Below are 15,264 nucleotides of genomic sequence, written 5' to 3'. Positions count from 1 at the left end.
CCTAATCACTTTATATTCACTGAATTTGAAACGGAAGAGTGGGACTGATAGCCCAGAAAACTCAGTCTCCATGTGCAGCAGGCAGCGATGCTGCGGGGTTTAGCTTTGCTGCCTCTCTCTTCCTTTGAGAGCTGTACGGTTGTCCTGATGACCCTGCTATGCTAGAGGTAGATGTGTTGGGAACGTGGCTGTTTGTTAGCCAGCTTGGACACATGTAAAGCCAGAGAGTGGCTACAAAATGTGGGCTAAGAGCCAAACACACATTGGTGATGTGACTACATCTGATGGATGGTATGTGCTTTGGACTTGTCTGCAGGATTCATCTTCAAGCCTTTGGATGGTCTTGGTCTTCATGGACCATTCAGTCTTCAGCTTCTTTGCTGCTGAGACGTGTTTTGGGGTGGTAATTGCTGTGATGTGACTAGAAGTCATCAGTTGGTATAATTGTGCTCTTAGAGCATCTATTTCCCTAGAAATGGGATTGTGTGCAATATTAGAGACTATAATAATGTCATGGGAGCTGGTGTAGTGACAGTGAACCTTGATATGTCTTCTCTCTTGGTTTCCAGGACCATGAACATGCCACCTTTGATGACATCCTAGGTATGTGAGTGTTATTTCCTTTTCTTTTAACTCCTGCCCATTGCAAATTAACTGATCAATATGTTAAAGTCACTCCACTGCCCCGTGCCTCAGCTGCCACTCATAAAGGTGTTTTTATCACCCCAGTGACACCTGACAGTCAGTCAGCTGCTGTTGGATGTGCTGCAGTAGTAAAACTTCACTTCTGTGGCCCATTTTCTATGCCAAGCTCCCAGTTTATGAAAGGGAAGCTGAGGCGCAGAGCAGCAAAGATACCTATTCATTGTATCCTTGTAGGTGAGTAGGAGCATTAACAGAGGGTCAGGATGGTGGGTTCTGGTACAGTGCTGTGGTCACTATAGAGCAGTGTCTGGTGCTGCACCGTACCTTCTCTGCCCTGTGATATGCTGGGGTTTCCTGCTTTCCACGGCATGAAAGCAAAAGGTTTGCTTTGGTATCAGTGGGAACATAGGTGCTGAGCACCTCTCACAGCTCAGCCTCCTGCCTTCAGGACTAAAGTGAGAAGAAGTAAGATTCATTTTTAACTTCCTCCGTGGTTCATCTTTTCCAACATGTTTTTTGCAGAAGAAATAGAGAAGAAGCTTAACATTTATCGGAAAGGCTGCAAAATCTGGAAGATGCTGATATTTTGCCAGGTACGTTAAAGTTGTTAAGCACTTGGGTGGTTTGTTACAAATTTGCCTTTTTCTACAGGGAAAATTACATAAAGGAACCAATATTCCAAAGTCAAGTTCTGTTAAAGTAACTGCATGTATACGGCTTTCACTTCTCATTTCCTCAGACACTGAGCAGCCTCAAGTTGCTGTGACAGCAGGAAATAAAATCTGATTTACTGTGGCCAAGTTCAGAGCTGGGCTGCTTCTCAGCTGCTTTCAAGGAAACCCAGGCAAACCAGCATTAGCACAGATCTCATAAGGAGGATTCCAGAGAAAGGAACAAGCATTTGCAATGTGATGGTTACAGGTTTTGTACAGCTTCAGTATGACAGTGTCAGTGGTGCATGTTGTGGATCAGACCGGCAGATGGCACAGCTCGGAGCTGGAGGCCAGCCTACACGGCAGAGGGGTCAGGGTACAGGTTTGCAGAGCTGTGGGTGGGACATATTCAGGCCCTGCTGGATCTGGGGCTTGCCGGGGATTTCTTTCCCGAGTCTCTTGTTCCTCAGGATGGTCAGCTTTGGATTTCCCCGGCAGCTGTACAAGGAAGCTTGAAATGAGAAGTTAGGAAAGTAACCTAACTTAAACTCCCTCCCACATGCCTAATGCTGCAAAATAAGAGGGTTTGCAGCACACTGATCTGGAGATTGCGACTCTTAATTTTGCTGATGTTGTGCTCAATCTTTTTATGCCTACTACTGCCAAAGTCTAGTTCTTCTATGGTGACATCTTGCCTGCTCATCCCTGCTTTGCTCAGCTTCTCGTCTGTCTACCACGGCAAGCCCCCTAGTATCCCCAAATGAAAGGGACTTTCTTGTCTTCCCTATTACTCTCCAGCCACCCACAATGAAGATTTTTGTCTATTATTGTGCCGTTCTAGAGTGAGGTGGGCATGTAACAGTAAAAACCGGAGAATCCAACCCCCAACACACTCCCCATATGTGAGTATCTCCTGAGCAAGTGCCTGCTGTGTCTGCCATGGAGGTTGTAGCAGCCACACCAGCCTGGCGTGTCTGCTCTGCTCCCTTGTGGCACTTCTGGGTATCGTTGTGCAGATCAAGAAACGTGTTCAGGGTTTGTTTCTTCAGGGCCTGTGCAAAGTGGTTTGCATCTGTCTCTCTCTCTCTTGCAGGGAGGTCCTGGTCACTTGTACTTGTTAAAGAACAAAGTTGCCACTTTCGCCAAAGTGGAGAAGGAGGAAGATATGATCCTGTGAGTGGCTGCGTTATGTTCTGGACTTGCATAACATTTTTCTGCTTGGTTTGCTCAATGTTTATAGCACATGGCCTAGCAGGAGAGGTGAAGGGAGTTGGCGTGGCTTGGTCAGGGGAAGCGGAGGCTGAGGGGGGGACCTGATAGCAGCTTACAGCTCCTTCAGGGGGAGTTGCAAAGATGACAGAGCCGAGCTTGTCCCTGGGCTGGTGCAGCTCTGGGACAGGTCACCAGAAGATTTATGCTTTTATCTGCTGTTAGTGTCTGTTTGGACTAGAGACTGTCAAAAGAGGGAAAAAGATAGTTCCTGTCCTAACAAAGGCTTTGCTGACCAGAAACCTGAACACACACCTCGTGCCTCTGTTGCTCAGAAGTGGCTGAGATAGCATTTTGAAGCAGGCGACTAGTGGCAGAAATCCAAACTGTTCCCACCACAGCTGTCTCCAGTAACTGCCCTCCTGATTGCATGGAGAAATGGAATTTGCCTCTGCAAAGCCTGCTCAAAGTCCAGCACGTTACTGAGGAGGATTTTCACTAGCATGCCAGCCTGTCAGCTGGGGTTGCTGAGGCAATTTTGCTTCTCCTTGCAGAGAGTTAAGTTTGGCTGTTTTGCTGCCTGATTGCTTGTGCTGGCTCAAACTTACTTGGCTGACAGTGCTTCATTGTGGGGGAGAGGATGTATACCAACCTGTTCCTACACAACTTTTTGTTGACATGAGAACTGAGTATTAAAATCAACATCTGTTCAGCGCTCTCGTGCTCTGGCACAAACACTGTCAATAAAATTCTTTAGCACATGTGTGTGTACACGCTTCTGAACACATTCCAGGCATAGCTGGTCCAGAACTGGTAATTCAGGGACCTTCAGAAAGCTGTGAACACACAGCTGAAAACTTGGATGCTTGGAAGTGAATGTCTCCATCCAACCTGTATGTCCCTGAGAGGCAGTCCTGAGAAAAGCTTAGGCTGCAGTCTGATTGCAGACCCCACAGAGGAACTGCTGGGCTTTAGGGCCCACCAGAAGTCTACTCTAACCCACTGCACAGGCGAGGTGGTTGTATTTCATGTCCCTTAGGCACAGTGTGCTTGGTTAGTAGTCACAAAATGTAAAGCGGGTCTGACTGGTGAGCAGCACCAAGCACTAGCTAACATAAACCAGCCTGGTTTGGTATTGTCTCTCTAGCTACGTAGAAGAACAACCTCTCCAGCTGTTCTCTGCTGATTTCATGCCCTGGAAATGAACCGGTGCACTGATAACACATTTAGAAAGTGCAGCTGTTGATAGAAATGAGAGAGAGAAAATTGGAGGGAACTGCTACAAGAAGATGCTTAGTAAAACTGTCAGTCTAAAAGCACTCCTGGTGGACTTTGCTCCCTTCTCTTCATCTTGGAGCTTCCTTGGCTCGATGGGCCACTCCTCCTTCTCTACTACATGACTTGGACCTGCTTCTCAGGCCCTTGCTCTGCCCCTGCTCTTCCTTGTCTAAGAACTAGTGGCTCTTCCTGAGCAGCTTCCTCCTCAGGCTACAAGCCTCAGGCCCCTTCTGAGCAGTGTGCACACACATCTTTATGATTACTCATGCATATGAGGAGATAGATTTTTTTTTTTTTTTTTTTTTTTAAATTACATATTCTGTTTTTTCCTGTTTCTTCCAGCTTCTGGAAGAGGTTGAGCCGGCTAATGAGTAAAGTCAATCCTGAACCAAATATCATTCACATCATGGGCTGCTATGTTCTTGGAAACCCCAATGGGGAGAAGGTAAGAGCTTCCTGGGTCGCCTCTCTGGGAATGTCTTCTGAGTAGCACCAAGCCCAGGGAGACAATAGTCACACTGTGAAGTCTAAACTTTCCACTTCTGCTGTGTGGGAACATGCTGCCGTCCTGTCACATGGCTGTGAATGGGTGAACCATATGGATTGTGCCTTCCCCAGAGGGCAGGGGAGAAGTGATAAGTGACATGCAGGACAAATATTGAAGCTTTTGAGGAGAACAGTCATTCAAAGCACTTTATTTATTTACTGATGAGCTAGATGTTTTAAAGGACACGAGTGGAAGGTTTTCTAGAGTTAGGGAACAAGGATAGGCAACTCTGGGTGCCCTGGAGTTCATCTTTGTTTTCAGATGCTAACTCTCGATATGTTTTCCTTTCAGCTATTTCAGAATCTGAAAAACTTAATGAATCCTTATAGGGTTGCCTTTGAGTCTCCACTTGAACTATCAGCTCAAGGTAATTTATTTTCTGTACAAAGACACACACCTTCCTAATGAGCCTGCCTCCTTCAGTGGGCATCTTCCTGAAAAAGCAATTTTGAGCTCCCTTAATTCCTGTCAGTGTCTTCATTTTGCTTGTAACCACCTTGTGTAGTTAGTGGCTGAACCTGGTTTTCCCTTTGCAGTTCCTCCATGTTCACATTTCATCTATCCCGTTTGTTGTCCCTGAAGCTGCAGAGAGCCCTTGCCCAGGCTACTGGCACTGGCCAAGTAGCCTAAATAGTAGGCAGCTTTCCAGGCTGAGTTTAGGAGATTCATCGTATTACTAGGGCATGTGAAGTCTGTGGGAGAAATGCACATAGGAGCAGAACCTTCTCTGTAACCGAGCGCGCAGGGCTCTCATCTCCAGGACTCAAACCACTGGTACCGAGTGAGTTGCGTCATCAACAAGTGACTGGGATATAGCCTATTAGAGCCATTCTACATCTCAGTCTGCTTTTTTTTTGCTTTTTTTTTTTTTTCCTTTTTCCCTGTAGCTCAAGATAATTCAAGGGGCTATAGAATTTTTCCTGTTCTTTGGTCAATGTAAATAGTTATGGGTGCAGTTTCATAAGCGACATATTCTGAATTTGCCCTTGTTGTTTTATCTTAGCTGTAGTTCTTGGTACTTTGTTCTCTTGGAAGATAAAAACATGCAGCATTAGGCTATAAGCACTGTGGGTACTTCCTCTGCTGCTCACAGCTGGCATCAGCACTCATGGGTTATTCTTAACTCCCACTTACTGTCATAAGAATGTACGGGAGTTGAGCACGTTCGTGCTGTGCAGAGTTCTCTGTGCATGTCCTGTCAAGGTTTGGACTCAGCTTTATATGGTGCTTGCACAGATCCCACAGCGAAACGTGCTCTACATGTATGCCAAGAAGCAGCTTACAGGGAAATTCCTGGGTTTATATGCAGCTTGGCAGGCAAGGCAGTGGGTTCTGTGCACATGCATTTAAGCAGTTGATCTTTCAGGGGGCTGGGCTGAAGAATATGTCTGAATTTATCCCCTTGATCAATCTGGGATGTGCTAATAGTGTACCCTTTCTAATCCTTTGCAAAGTCATCTGAAACTAATCTTAATCAGGCCTCAAAAGTGAAAAATCCCTTCCTTGAGCCCTGGCTCAGACTCCAGGGTTACTTGCCCTTGTGTTTTCAAATGCACTCCCTGCTTCCAGCGCCAGCCCTGTGCCTGGCTTTCAGTCTGTGACCACCTTGTGAGACAACCCCCCAACCTTCAATCGGAGGTGCCAGTGGTGCAGAACTTGCATTAGTGTGTCCTGTTGAGCTCATTGCTGTGAGAAGAGATAGCTCTGCAGGACAGAGACAGCCTGTTAACATTAATTTAAAAAATAAAATAAAATTTAATTTTCAATGTTAATTATTTTTAATGTTTTCCACAAATCTTTACAATGAGTTTACTCTTGATTTGTAATTTTCTGAAGTCCCCGTGCCAGGTTGCCTTGTGCAGGCTGTTGGAGCTGTTGTCTGATACACTACAGCTCCCGGCCCCCCCTTCTGCAGTCAGTGCAAAGAGGTTGAAGTCTGGAGACAGACGTTGTGCTCAGTTCCTGCCCCCATGGACAAACCCTGACAGGGGATTACAAGGAGCCTTTCATGGTTTGAGGAGATCTAAAAAGACATTTGCTTCTCATGAGCACCTTTATGTGCCCTGGCTGAATGTCGGTATTTTCCAAATGAGGCATATGGACAGGTTCTCCTGTGCCCCTGCCTGTACGTGGGTTGGGGTCTTTTGCTGCTGTGGCCTCTCGCATCTCTCCCGTGTGCTGCAGGGCGTAACCCCTGTGCTTCATTTCACTTTTCCTAGGTAAGCAAATGATTGAGACTTACTTTGACTTCCGCCTTTACCGCCTCTGGAAGACCCGCCAGCACTCTAAACTATTGGATTACGATGATATTTTATGAGCTGGAGAAGACTTTGCAAGAGGAATTTGATCACCAGTGTCCAAGAAGTCATGCTTACCGCAGAGAGACTTTTTTATTGGCACAGGGAGCCCTTCACAGCCCTATAGGAGGCAGCAGTGCTAAAGGGAGGGAAGAAGGAGCCCTTGGAAGAGTGTTGGGAGGAAAGTCTCCTGGGTCAAGAGAGACTGGAGGGAAAGGGTTTGACACCTCACTCGCCTCAGGTCAGAGCTGTGGTGTCTCAGGAGGAGCTGTGTGAAACAAGGACAGGATGGAGTTCCTTGCAGAACTGAGCTGTTTTGGGTCAGAATGGGCCAGATTTGATTCCAGGTCCTTTTAAAGACTTTTGAAGCTCAGGTTTTCTTAACAAAAAATAAAATCAATTACCCATGCACTACAATGAAGAAGTGACCAGAGCACAGAGGAAGGAGGGGTTTGTCCTGATGGGACCTTCTGTGCTGGGATCTTGGAGAGCAAGGACTGCTACACCTACTCCTGCAAGCTTAGATCAGACGATCCAGTTTCGATGTGAATATATACTGGAATATAGAATTGAAATCTAACTTTTTGTTTTGTTTAATAGCAAATAAGTGCAATTTTTATAGCGAGAGGGGTAAAATCCCTCCCAATATTTAATTAGTTAAAAATAACACACCAGTAACCAATAGATGAGGTATTTTTGGTCTGCTTGAAAATATATTCAAAATGGTAATATATCTTCTGTAGACATATTTAATCACCAGCAAACATGGTTTTAACATAACTTAGCAGACCCTGCATGTCTGCTGCATTGATTAATCCGGTTTGGTTCGTTACTTTCAGAGTAGCTGTGTTGCACTAATTGTATGTGCTCTCACGAATGTATATTTCTCCTCCAATTAGACACAACTTTGTTACTTTCTATTTTGCTGCTTGCAAAACTATGGGACTTTAGTTTTGCTGAAATACTTTAGGTTAGAAATATGGTACCTGGCTGAGAAATCTCTGTCAGGTTCACTATGGTATAAAAATGAATTAGAAATTAATAGCCATGGTAATTACTTGTTCATGACAGTGTTTTGCTATGTGTTGAGAGACAAGTTCTCCTTCTAGTCTGCTGTGTGGGGCAGCGCAGTTACATGACCATCAGAAACCCTCCAAGGAGACTGTTCACTGAGGCATTTGGAAGAAATGCTTCTGGAGGAGTACAGCACAGGTTTGTAGCATGAGTTTGAATCTTCCCTATGCTCACTTGATTGCCAGTTGTTTGTGCATAAACCACCTCTTTTCCAATGCTAAAAAGACCTGTTTATCCGAGCTGCTCACATCCCTTCCTGTGTAGGACAGAGTAAACCCAGAGCTTTGTCAGCAGCCGTGGTTTAAGAACCCAGATTTGTACTTGATATTTGAGGATATTTTGGAATATACTTACTTTTTGTTTGTTTAGGTCGGGGGGTTGCTTTTTGTTTTGGGAAGGTTTTTTTTCATCTTCTACTTTCCTGTTCAGAGAATAAATACTACTTACAGTCTGCCTAGGTCACTCTGACAATTCTGGGAGATGATACAAGTTATTTCTTTATTAAGTAAAAAATACTGGAGAAGTAACAGGGAAGGATTACCTTAGTTGCCAGATTTCCTGGTATCTAAAATGAGTTGATTGTGAAGTGAAGGAAAATATATGTACAAATCTTTTAAATACTTACAAAAAGAACTAGTTGTTCTGATGTGTAGAGTACTCCTTCCCCCGTGACATATTTGTGGTTGTAATTTTGGGGAGCAGGCCTCTGGCTAGAACTGCTGAACCCTGTACATTTATAGCAGTTTTATAGCAAAACTTTTGAAGAAATAATGTACATATAGTAAGTAAGGAGAGGAATCGGTGGAGAGAGATGGTTTAAAGTCATTGAAAGCAACATATTGAACCAAACAGGTGTGGGCTGTTGGGAAGCTGCCATGCTGACCTGGCCTGACCTCGGGAAGTTTGGTGGCTACGTCTCATCCCTGGCTGGACTCCTATCCTCTTGACTCGGTCATGTTTTCCAGACTTGTAGCGAAGGGGATAGTAGGCACCGGTCTGTAGCTTTTGCAAGAAAACGCCAGATATAAAAAGGAAAACAAAACTTATGCCAATTATCTATTATTTAGCATGGTAGCTTCCGCCAGCTGTGCTTGTGAGAGGTTGGAGCTGTAGGTGTGATGAAAGCACAAAGTCATGTGTTATTTGGAGAAGGAAATGGTAGTGGCAGGATTCAAATGCTGACACAAAACTCTCTCCCTTTCTGACCCTTTTACCTCCTATGGTTATGCTCTTAACTGGAGACAGACAAACTGTTCTTCCTTTCTCTTTTCTAAAGTAAAATCCCAATTCAGTGAACTTGGTAGCATGAATGTAGCATTGTGGAACTATTGAAAATCTTAATTAACTCTGAAAGGGCCCACTTATGTATCCACTTCAGTGATTTCTCTGTAGAACTACTGTATATCTATCCTCATTGACCACTTGTAGAACTAGGGGTGCAAAGTAGAAAGGTAGATTGTACAGGTGCGTAACTTCAATAGGAAGATGTATATTTGAATGAATATTATGGACTGTTTTACTGGTGCAGTTGACTATAGTATAGTATAATGACAAACAATGAATGCATTTCTCTCTTTTCCAAAGATCTATATTCCTCATAGTTTGTGATGTTTATGACATGAGCATATTATTTCCTTTGTAGCGTTCATTTGACTAAAGAGATGAAATACTCTAAAAGCTGTGACTGGAAAAACAATAGAGTTTTGATGTTTAAAGTCCTTCGTGCGAATAGCGTCATTGAAGTTAACCATTTCTGAAAGAGGAAAACAAATTTCTTCCCCTTTTTAACTGGTTGAATTTTTCAAGTGGCTGCTGGGAGAGGAAGGGATCAGCAGAGGATAGGATGCAAAAAAAAAAAATTGTAATTATTTAAACTTTAGAGTTAAAAATAGAGCTTGTGACTTCCTCAGTTGGACCAGCCTATAAAGGATGACCTCTGGGCGTGCGCTCACCGCCAGCGCGCAGCATGCTCACAGCCAGGACGTCCCCTCTGCGAGGTTCCTCGCACCTCTGCAGCATCTTCTCCAGGGTGTGCTGAGGACAGGCCTGGGCAGTGCCTGGGGGGCACGGCTCGCCTGCAGGGCGCTCTGCCTGGGGGAGCTGTGGCTGCTCAGTGCACAGGACAATTTGTCATTTCACTTCTTCAGCTGTCAACTACCTGCTCTTGGGGTGTGTCTGTCTGAAGCCCTGAAACCAGTTTGTTCACGCAGGGTCCATAATTGCTGTCTGAATTGGCTTGGTGGAACTCACCTCTCATAAGGGTAATTGGAGTGAGCAGTTTACGGTGCAGTTGAGCTCCTGTCCCTGCCTGCTCTGTTAGAGGATCAGCAGCCCTTTTGCACTGTTACACTCAGCCCCACCACGGGAAACTGCTACTGCAGCTCCTGTGTGGTCTGGATTTGCTTTTAGCAAGGGCAGGAGAAACAGGGACACCTGGTTAACCCTGGAGGGAAGCAGATTAAACTGGGATAGCTGAATTGGGTGCTAACCCTGGTTGTTCACCCCAGCCATGCGTGGGAGTTCCTGCTGCTCTTGCTATGAAGCAGTACTGGATGTGACCTCCAACTCGTTGCCTGACCTGATGAACATCAGCAGAGAGTCTGCTGGTCGCGTTATGGTCTGGGCTGAGATTGTCACCTTCAGGAGAGGAGAAGGGTGGGCAGCAAGTACATCAGCTGTCCAGTCTGCTGCTGCTCAGCACAGCTCATGTGCTGGAAACAGCCCCTGACCATATTGTCTGGTGCCTGCAGAGAATATTCACTCAGCTGTAGCGGCTTGGAGGGGGTTGTCATCTTGGATGTGGCCCTTGTCTTATACAGGGTTTTCCAGAGAGGCTTTTCTCTTTTCCTTTTGTTTGGCTGGGAAGGAAAGGGAAGAAGAAAATTCAAATTACCCAAGGGATGTAGAAATAGGTAGAAAATCAAGATACAGCTTTTTGCACCTCTCCTCATGCTGCAGCCACCAACTTCCCTTTGCAGCTGACCTCCAGGCCTGGGGTGGGAAACAGATGAGTTAGCAGATGATCCCTTCCTGCATTAAAAAAACCCCAAAAAACAGAAAAATCCTTTTAGCTGTAGCAAAACATCTGACTGCAAAAGGCAACCAGCCAACTCATCCTGCCCCGTGCGAGGACTCTGCTGTGCACACCCGTGGGATCCCACCCGCTTCTGCCTCCGAGTGCCTCTGGAGCCACGGCCCGTGGGGGGCTCCGCTCTGCCTCTGCGGAGGGGACTCTGGAAATGAATTTGTTCTTCGTTTCTCAGCCTGGACTTGTTGCCTGGAGCTCAGCACATGTTTCCCACTCCAGGAGCTGCTGGAGTATGCGTGTATGTGTGTCCATGTCGTCTCTTCACACACAGGCTCTTTCCTGTGGTCTGGGGGGAGATGCTCCCCCTCGATTGCTCCCACTTGTTTTGCCATGTGCAGTAAAGCATGAGGCAGTGTTATCGTTGTCATCCATGCTGTGTGAGCGTCTCTCGGGCTCCTGGCACACATACGTTTCACAGATAGCTGCTGCTGTTTTAGGACATGACTGTGTTAGTGACCTGTGGCTGGGAGTTCCTGTTCCCAAGGCTCTGTTGGCAGTGACTGCAAACACTGTTTCGTCGCCTTTGGGCAACATAAGTGGGGTTAGTTGAAAGAATGGAAAATGCTGATTTGAAATAGCCAGCCTGGTGGGATCTGGAAATGGGAGTGTATCCTTAATCCCAGCCCAGACAGGAGGTGGAACGACAGGCTCTCTCTGCTCTCTTGGTGTAAGTGTAAACATTCAACCCATCAAAACCCAGTTTAAGAGTCACACATACATTATTAATGTATCGGTCCAGGATAAGGTATGTTACTGTATGATTAAAAAAAAAATCCTTCCAGGGCCCTTGGCAATTGGCATGTGTTGCTGGAACCATGCATCAGAGGATGTGCTGGGTTGTCATCCTTCCTCGAGCAGTCGGGCCACACAGTGAGTACCAGGACACAGATTTGCAGGTACACATAAAGCTGAATCGCTCTGTACTCTGGGTTTTGCCATGATAATCCCTGGAGCTGATGATACGGACAGCCCTTCCTTGAAGGATGCCATGCAGATATCTTCCCAAGGGATATCAAGCAGCAATATCATTTTCCACACCATCTGTAAAAAGGTGTTTGCGATCCTGTATATTGTCCCACTGATCACAGAGTATCCATGGCTTTCTGCATCTTCCATGGGATTGGTTTTTAATTCTCAGTTGTGGAAACACAAGCCAAATCAACTGGAGACTGTCCTGATGGCAAGTCAGCCTGCTAATAATATCATATACTTGAGTGAGTATAGGGGTGGTTTAATGGCTGGGAACCTGATTGTGATCATTGTTGGTCCCAGGTAACCCTGCTGTGTAATTGGCAGAATTAATAGTAAGATACCAGAGTTTGCTGTCTCTGCCTAAAATGCCAGCACGCAATCTCTTGCTGAGGTTGTGCACGAGCTGTCAAAGAGTGATAGGAACTGGTAGCTGCTTTGATTCAGAAATAAATTCAGCCCAACATACTGCCAATCAGTGTGAAAAACTTAAAGACTGGAAGGAATAAATGTTGTGGACATTAAATGTAAAGAATCCATCTGAAAGGAGGCTAAATTGCATTTTTCCATAAATGTTTAGTAAATTTTAAAGAGCTAATACAACCTAATAATTTTTCACATTATTGTATTGCTTTTAGAGTATCCTTAAAATTTACTTACGTAAGGACAGATAAGACCCATCTAGGGTTGTCTTACATTACAATAGTGGGGAGCCAGGCTGTATTTAGTTAATTGGGCACACCAGTCTTTCTTCCTTTTCTCAGCATCCAAATGAATTGGTGATTAATCACAGCAGTAGTGGCCCTATAAATCTGTAGCAAGAGGAGCCTCTCCACCTGCATTGCTAAGCCTTGAGCAAAGGGAATGTATTTGCAGAGACCCTCAAGCAGCCGATGGAGCCAAGTTTTCATCCCCTGTCATGGGGTGGCCCCTCCTGTGATTCACCAAGCAGGTACAGCAATAACCTACAGGCACAGCCTCTGCCCTGCTCCCTGGTGTCTGTGGGGTTTCTGTGTGTTTGAGTGGCGTTTTCCTCCCATGGTTTTGCAGAGGACATGTTGAGTTGTACTTGGGGAACATTTCTTCCCTGGGAAGACTGAACTGCAGGAGTGCTGAGGAGACTGCGGCAGCTGGCCAGGGACTGGTCACTGCCATGGTCACCCTGGTCTCTGGCTCAGGACCAGCATAGGTGCATGTCAGTGGTATTCAAAAAGCTTCAGTAGAAAGTGTGGGGTTATTAGATTTTTTTTTTTTTTTTTAGGGCTAAAACTCAGTTGTAGCAATATAGTCCCCACTACAAGGTCCTGTTAACTCAGAGCTGGAGCAGAGCTGGGAATTCAAGGACAGGTATCTTTGCCCTTACATTTGAAATGCCCTAAAAACATCGCAAATAACTACAGTGAAGCAAGGCCCTTTGAGTATGGATCCTGCTCCCCTGCGCTTGCTATGCTCTCTATGCTAAATGAGACACTATTTTGTTAGGTGTTAAGATGGGGATGACTGAAGAAACAGAGTGAGTTTGGTGTTCCCCATCCCAGGAAACCAGGCTGGAGGCATACCCGAATGAACAAGAAGGGGCTGTAGTTTTTCTGCTGCATGTTTCCTGTTGTTCTTTCACAACACTATTCCTGGAACTGGGGTGACTTCAGTTGTGATACTAAGCAACAGCAAAAACTGAGCTCTCGCAGGGCTAGGAGTCAATGCGCTTTTGGGATCTTTACTGTTTCCCCTTGGCGTTCAGGCACCAGTTTTCATTTCCAGCTCCTTTGCTCAGCTGCGAGCCCTCCCTTTGCTACTGCAGAGCTGCTAGTGAGGGGGGCATCATCGGTTTTCTGAAAAAGAAAACCAGATGTGTGAGTTAACAAGTGGAAAAGGTAACGGTGCAGGCTTTGAAAATGGATCTTGTAATGTGGAGAAGGATAGGTTATATCTGGTAATGCTCCTAAACTCTGAGATGTTTGAGAAAGTTACTTTCATCCAAATGACAAAAAGGAAGAAAGAAGCATAGTTGTCAAAATAACGAGGGGGGGGGGAACCCAAACCACCCAAGTGTGAACAGTAATCGACCATTTGACAAACCATGTGAAGATAAAGCACTCTGTGGTCTGATTCTGCCTCTGCTCTCAGCTGAGTTCAGAGTTGACAGCATCTTGCTCCTTTCAAAATCAAGCTCAAGTGCAGGGTAGCACGGCTGCATCCATCTGTGCTGCTCAGGTGAGGCTGGGTCCACACCTATCGGCCTGCAGTGTGTCCTTGTGTCCCTCTTCCGCTCATCCCATCTCAGCAGGAAGCTGAAGGCAGAACAGATGCACAAGGAGCTTGAAACTTTGGCCCCAAGAGAGCCTCTGGGTTAGAGAGCTCAACCTGAGACATGCTGGTTTGGGGCCAAACCTGTCTTAAAGTTAACGGAGGGTTTTGAAAACAAAGATTGTAAGCTCCAAGGTCTTGGTGGGCCCTGGACTAGCAGGTTGGCTCCTTGGAAAAGTCAGAAGAAAGTTACTGCAAAGCACTTTCTCTGGTTTTCAAGGTGGTTTCTGGCTGGCTGCCTGCTGCCCAGGCACGGGACAAACCTGTCCATGACCCAGAAGATATCTGCCATCTCTGCTGCCTCCGTTAACATGTTTCTCTGAGACTATCTGCTGCTTCGTGTATAACTGGGTTTCAAATACATGAATGTTTCTAGGTTTTAAGACATGATTTAATAAAAAGAGATGTTTCTGGGAAAGCAGGTTTTCTCTCGCTTTTTTTCTGTTGTTCTCTGGCTGAGCTTATAGACCCAGGAAATGCCACTTGGCAGGTGCTTTGCTGTGCTGTCAGGTGAGGGAAATGCAGGCACTGGGCATCCCTGAACAGCAGCAGCAGGGGAAATGCTAAAAACTCAAGAGCAGAACTCCAGAGGTGCAAGAGGCTCAGATGCAGTTAAAAGGGGAGGAAGGTAAAAACTCCTGATGCGTTAAACAAGGTACCATCTGAGAGGTGCAGATCCAGTGATGGGGATAGTACAGAGTGATTCATGGTTCCAGCAGTATCTGTGGCTTAATGAGCATGGACTGGATTGCTAAGGAACTTGCAGAGCATTAAGCATTGTGCCTTTTCCTGGGAGGAAGGCCAATCTCTGAGCACCATCCTAGATACTGAGAAACAGAGCCCTGGAGAAATTCAAGGGAGGCTAAAGGCCTGATAATCCCTCTGAGGAAAACAGACCAGCTCCAAAATAAAGCACATCCCCAGGAGGGCAGAAGGCATCGAATTCCGGTAAACCACTTTCTTTGTCACAGGTCTGTTTGACTTAATTGCCAAGGTGAGCAGGTCTGGCTTGAATTCCCAGCTGCAATCTTCCCCTTTATCTCCAGTGCTGACAGTCACCTGCATGTTCATGTTCCATTAAATGTGGTAACTGCAGCCCCTCTGAGCAGGGGCAGAGATAAATGGGCTGAACAACTCTGTCACATAAGGCATTTTTCTTCAGTGCTGGGATCTCTCAGCCTTTGTTTGTGCATCCTC

General features: G+C 45.8%; 1 protein-coding gene across 5 annotated transcripts in view; it reads left to right on the top strand.

Annotated features, from left to right (window-relative positions):
* NSMF (NMDA receptor synaptonuclear signaling and neuronal migration factor) overlaps positions 1-7,409 on the top strand; it is a 46,149-nt gene extending 38,740 nt beyond the window's left edge. For all 5 annotated transcript variants that reach the window (XM_010571043.1, XM_010571045.1, XM_010571046.1 and 2 more), the window contains 6 exons: positions 570-603; positions 1,168-1,238; positions 2,392-2,471; positions 4,128-4,230; positions 4,624-4,699; positions 6,552-7,409. In XM_010571043.1, the coding sequence (XP_010569345.1) occupies positions 570-603; positions 1,168-1,238; positions 2,392-2,471; positions 4,128-4,230; positions 4,624-4,699; positions 6,552-6,649 (462 nt within the window). In that variant the 3' untranslated portion in view covers positions 6,650-7,409. The remainder of the gene's footprint in view (positions 1-569; positions 604-1,167; positions 1,239-2,391; positions 2,472-4,127; positions 4,231-4,623; positions 4,700-6,551) is intronic.
* Positions 7,410-15,264: the final 7,855 nt, after the last annotated feature.

Source organism: Haliaeetus leucocephalus, unplaced genomic scaffold (genome assembly GCF_000737465.1).
Source record: "Haliaeetus leucocephalus isolate CR32 unplaced genomic scaffold, Haliaeetus_leucocephalus-4.0 Scaffold306, whole genome shotgun sequence".
Taxonomy (NCBI): Eukaryota; Metazoa; Chordata; class Aves; order Accipitriformes; family Accipitridae; genus Haliaeetus; species Haliaeetus leucocephalus.
The sequence above is the reverse complement of the archived record's forward strand: the minus strand, read 5'-3'. Positions and strand labels throughout refer to the sequence as shown.